Genomic DNA, 5,000 nt, shown 5'->3' on the forward strand with positions numbered 1-5,000 from the left:
GAAATGACTTCACGTAAAAAAACATGAAGATACGGAAAGCAATAAGAAAAACCCAACACACACAAAAAAAAACAAAAAAACACACAAATGCCTACATGTACATATCACACAAACATAAACACACCTGCACTCACACATACATACAACCATATGCACACACAAACCCATGGTCAGTGCTAAGGCAACAGCACCCTCTACGGAAAAGTCAAAGTTATCCTGATCCAAAGATGGTGCAGATCCCTACCTTCCCTATCAACACAATCCTCAGCAGCCTCCTCATTCCTCATTTCTTCCTCTGCTTCTTCCTCTTGTTCCAATTCATCTTCCTCTCCAGAGTCTGTGCATTCCCCTTCTTCTCTCTCTTCCTCGTTTCTCTCTTTGGCCTTTCTTATCCGTTTGACCCTCTTGCCCTGAGTGAAAGATGTTTGGATAAATGGATGGGTCTCTGTTTTATAAAATATAATTCCTGATACCCTTTGCTTTCTCTTTTCCTTCTTTTTGCCCTCTCCCTCTCCCTCTCCCTCTCCCTCTCCCTCTCCCTCTCCCTCCCTCTCCCTCTGTATGTGTGTGTGTGTGTGTGTGTGTGTGTGTGTGTGTGTGTGTGTGTGTGTGTGTGTGTGTGTGTGTGTGTGTGTGTGTGTGTGTGTGTGTGTGTGTGTGTGTGTGTGTGTGTGTGTGTGTGTGTGTGTGTGTGTGTGTGTGTGTGCGTGTGTGTGTGTGTGTGTGTGTGTGTGTGCGCGTGTGCGTGCGCGTGCATGTGCATGTATGTAATGCACTTATCTTCCTTCTCTGTACCTATTTTAACTGTACCTTTACTCTTTGAACACAAGGTAACAAAAAGGCAACCTTGGGATTCATGAATATTAGAATGGGAATCCGTTAATCTCTAAACTTATGGGAGACCTTTGAATTTGTAAATAACCAAAGAGAATCTCCTTGGCTGAGCATCTTAGAATGTGTGTGTTTTCTGTTATTTTACAGACTTTTAGATGAAATATGAGTCTATATATCATGTAATACTAAAGTGATTCAAATTACCATTTGGTATAATAGGTCATCATTGAGGGAGGAATAAATAACTTATAATTTCAACAAAAGGAAAAGGAAGAATGCAGTACAAAAGTGATCCGACATCACGAAAACGCTGAGTCACAGAAAGGTTAAAGACAATGAAACGCCTCAAGGTAGGAGGTGGTCCTGGGCTAAACTAGCATCTGGCATACTGCCAAGATAAGGCAACAGGTAAGAACCTGAACCGAATGCTTATATCTGATGTCATACAGACATCAACACTATAGTTCAAATATTAAGTCAATCAATAAATAACCGGTATTCTGAGGCTTCATTTGAGATATGCATCTCAAGAGGTTCAGAAACAATGACTATTCCTTACCAACTTGGTCTTGAAATGCTTAAAATTTTGATACTGAAATGCGTTGCATAACTATATTGATTTTAATCTGCTGATCACTACCAGCACTGACCATTTCACAATTGAGTGGAGGAAGTAGCATCCAATCCTACCTACGACATGCTGTTTCACCTCTTGTAGTTGCATTTGCTTAAAGCGCTCCCAGAGCTCTGTGACCTGAGAAAACAATACTTCCTCTACAGTTGTATTTCATTGTGTATGAAAGTATTTGAAAGACAGCTTCATGTGCACTTCATATATGAACATGCATATAATGTTCTCATGTGCCACTTTCATTAGCTACTTTGCACAATAGCAAAAATTGAAAGGTGCTTCTTTCAAAATTTCTCTGTACAGTTCCAACCTGTTACTAAATCCATGAATGTTTTAAAATCAACAATAATCTTCTATAGCAACAAACAAAATAAATATCCCAAAGTCATTCACAATATGAGGAACTCCTATCTTTAACAGTTTCAATATTGTAATTATCTTGGATGAAAAAAATATAGAGATTCCTACCTCTGAATCTTCCCTTTCCGCATCATCTTTCCGTTTTCCCCTCTTTGCCGCCTTCTCATCGACAGGGACCTGAGAGTGGAACTGGTAGGCCTGTGAGGCATGGTCGTAGTAGAAATACGTGCCCGTCCTGGGATCATAATACAATCCGGTCTCCTGTGTCATAAGTAAATGTGTGGTAGGTACATGTCTTAAAATGAGTATAGTATACTATCACTCCTACCAGAGCATATTTCCAAAACATTATTTCTCAGAAAAAAAGAGAGTAAAAGACAAAAACAAAAGGAAAACTTACAGCATTGTAGTAATATTGTGTGCTGTAGTCATAGTATAGGCCAAGTTCTTCCTGGAACACATAGCCACTCCCCTGAACAGCCTCATTTGCAGCAGCCTTAACCTGGTCTAAAATGCTCATTTCCCCTGAGTTATCCCAGCCATGAGCAGATTCTTCCCTGCCACTCAGTCCAGGCTCATCTGGCTTACAACTTTCTTCCTCACCCTCTGGAGTAACTTGACTAGAGATTTCTGTTGCACAGGGTTCTTCTGCTGAAGCGGTTGGTATTACACTTGGTTCATCTTGATTTTCACTCTTTGTCTTCCCATCCACAATTTTATCTTGTGTCTTTGGCTTGCGTCTCTTACGGTGCTTTGCAGTGTCTCTTTCTTCGTCTTTAGTTTTCCGAGTACATTCACATTGCATTTTTTTACTGTTATCATCGCCCTGATCACCTTTATCACCCAGATTGCATATATCATCATCAACACAACATTTACTACACACGTCACTTTTCCCATCTACCTGTGGCTTGGGAGCAGCTTCCTCTGCAGCTGGTAAGGCACTCTCATTCACTGTTTGCACAGGAATTTGCGTGGCTGGACTGATGGTAGGCTGTTGGACATACTCCCATGCTGAGGAGTACATCCCATTTGCTTCATCTTGGTTGTAGTACTGATAGGGCCTTGAGTACCATTTGCTCCAGGCCGCTGCAAAGTCTTCGTCTGTGGTCTGACTGCTGAACACCTTCCTGTTCTTTTTGTTCCTCTTAACCTGCTGCTTCAGATCCAAAATCTGAAATTCAATGTTATATGTATACATATATAATATGTACGTATGTGTGTGTGTGTGTTTTAGTGTGTGTGCGCGTGTGTGTGTGTGTGTGTGTGTGTGTGTGTGTGTGTGTGTGTGTGTGTGTGTGTGTGTGTGTGTGTGTGTGTGTGCGTGTGCGTGTGCGTGTGCGTGTGCGTGTGCGTGTGCGTGTGCGTGTGCGTGTGCGTGTGCGTGTGCGTGTGCGTGTGCGTGTGTGTGTGCGTGTGCGTGTGTGCGTGCGTGTGCATGTGTTTGTGTTTTAGTGTGTGTGTATGTTTTAGCAAAAATAACTGTAGTACTTAGATTCACCAAAAGCAATATGCTCTCAGTTTTATCATTTCAAAGTTATGATTATATTTCATTAAATGTTCATAATCATTACTGAATGCACTTTAAATTCTCCATATACTCACTGTGATAAAATATAAACATATCTATTCCAAAAACATATGAATTATGAAATTCTAAAGAATATCTTCATTTCATCAATAAAAATAAACCAATTTACCTTCAGCTTCAGATAGTCAACATCTTCTTCTAGTCTACGACCTTTATCAAGAACATCCGTTAGCATCGTATTAAGGGTGTTAATCACACTATCACGAAGTCTTAGCTGAGACACAAGCAGCAGAGGCCAGTCGTCAATCTCAGGGTCTAATTCTTGCAGAGAATCAACAGTCATTAAACCAATTTCTACCTGCATAGTTGCAACATCAAGTGAAAATTCTCTAAAAATGCTAGAATCGAGAAGCTGTACTGTAGTCTGGATCCCCCTGCTTTTCCTGCCCGAGTTACTACCCTTAATATTCTCCTTTTCTTCTTGATATATCTCGTTTTTTTCAATGATGCTTGATTCTTTGACTGGGCAATCTTCTTCTTCGTGTTTACTGAAAAGTGTGGGATGATCATTAGTGCTGTCTGATTCTTTGACTGAGCAATCTTCTTCATGCTTACTGGAAAGTGTGGGATGGTCAACAGTGCTGGCTTGGAGTGCTTCATTTTCTTTCACAACAACTTCACCTTTTTCTTCACTTCCTTCTGAACCCTGAGTCTCAAAATTTCTAGTGTCTTGCGCATCTGACAATTCTCTGGAGACCTCCCCTGGTACATCATTGACACAACTTGCAGAGATCTTCTCAGGTTCATCACTATGGTCTTCTTGGGTACTGCTGTATCCCCTTGCATCTTTCTCTACATGACACTCTGTCTCCTGTACAGCTTCAACTTGTTCATTTCCCTCACTTTCACTCTGGTGCAGGGTCACATCTTGTTCTGCTTCCCTCTCTTCTTGTGCATTACTTTCAAGCTGCTGTGGGCTCTTTTTTGGAGTTTCATTTTCCTCCTCCTCCAGAGAGGCTTCCTGCGGTGACACTTGACAATGGTCTGAGTCTAAGGCATTCTTTTCATCTATTGGTGAGACTATTTTCTCATCCTCAGCATTGGCTAAATCATTATTACTGTCTCTGCTTACATTCATAACATGTTCCTCAATCTCTAGATTCCTGGGATCATCTGCATCCATCACTTTTAGCCTTGATATCTCATTCTTCTTTTCACAAAATCTGCAAGACAAAAATATATAAATTAATATTGCTTTCATTGGTAACATCACTGGTAATATGTTCCCAACAGATGAGCAATACTCCTATTACTCACTAGTCAAGACAAAAGAAGGGTGTCTATGCATATGACTCATTGGGATCTGCTCACAGCTGAAACATGCATATTATGTATTATAGCTGTAACTGCACTAGTTTCAGAGCTACAGAGTTGTAAAGTCAGCCTAAGCCCACATTTTGTGATAGATTTATAGAAAATATATTGTTTAGGCTAGTCTGCACTGCCCACAGGGCAAGGAAAACCCTTTCCCCATCCCTCTAATTTTTAGCCAATGCTGCCAGCATCATAGACCACCCTCCTGACTGCCAGTTAGGTCGTTAGGCACCCCGTCCACAATGGGTTAATCAAAGAGCACAACAGTTA

At 40.9% G+C, this 5,000-nt stretch overlaps 1 protein-coding gene across 3 annotated transcripts in view; it reads right to left on the reverse strand.

The window, feature by feature from the left end:
* LOC122246962 (uncharacterized) overlaps nucleotides 1-5,000 on the reverse strand; it is a 15,410-nt gene that overhangs the window by 9,064 nt on the left and 1,346 nt on the right. For 2 of the 3 annotated variants that reach the window (XM_043005820.2, XM_043005821.2), the window contains exons 2-5: nucleotides 3,526-4,579; nucleotides 2,226-2,999; nucleotides 1,934-2,086; nucleotides 245-410 (exon numbers count right to left, since the gene is read on the reverse strand). In XM_043005820.2, the coding sequence (XP_042861754.2) occupies nucleotides 245-410; nucleotides 1,934-2,086; nucleotides 2,226-2,999; nucleotides 3,526-4,539 (2,107 nt within the window). In that variant the 5' untranslated portion in view covers nucleotides 4,540-4,579. Of the gene's footprint in view, nucleotides 1-244; nucleotides 411-1,524; nucleotides 1,589-1,933; nucleotides 2,087-2,225; nucleotides 3,000-3,525; nucleotides 4,580-5,000 lie in introns of all 3 variants that reach the window. The other variant, XM_043005822.2, reaches the window with a different exon arrangement.

Source organism: Penaeus japonicus, unplaced genomic scaffold (assembly GCF_977035675.1).
Source record: "Penaeus japonicus unplaced genomic scaffold, GWHDUDI00000001_assembly GWHDUDI00000032, whole genome shotgun sequence".
In the NCBI taxonomy this organism is placed as follows: domain Eukaryota; kingdom Metazoa; phylum Arthropoda; class Malacostraca; order Decapoda; family Penaeidae; genus Penaeus; species Penaeus japonicus.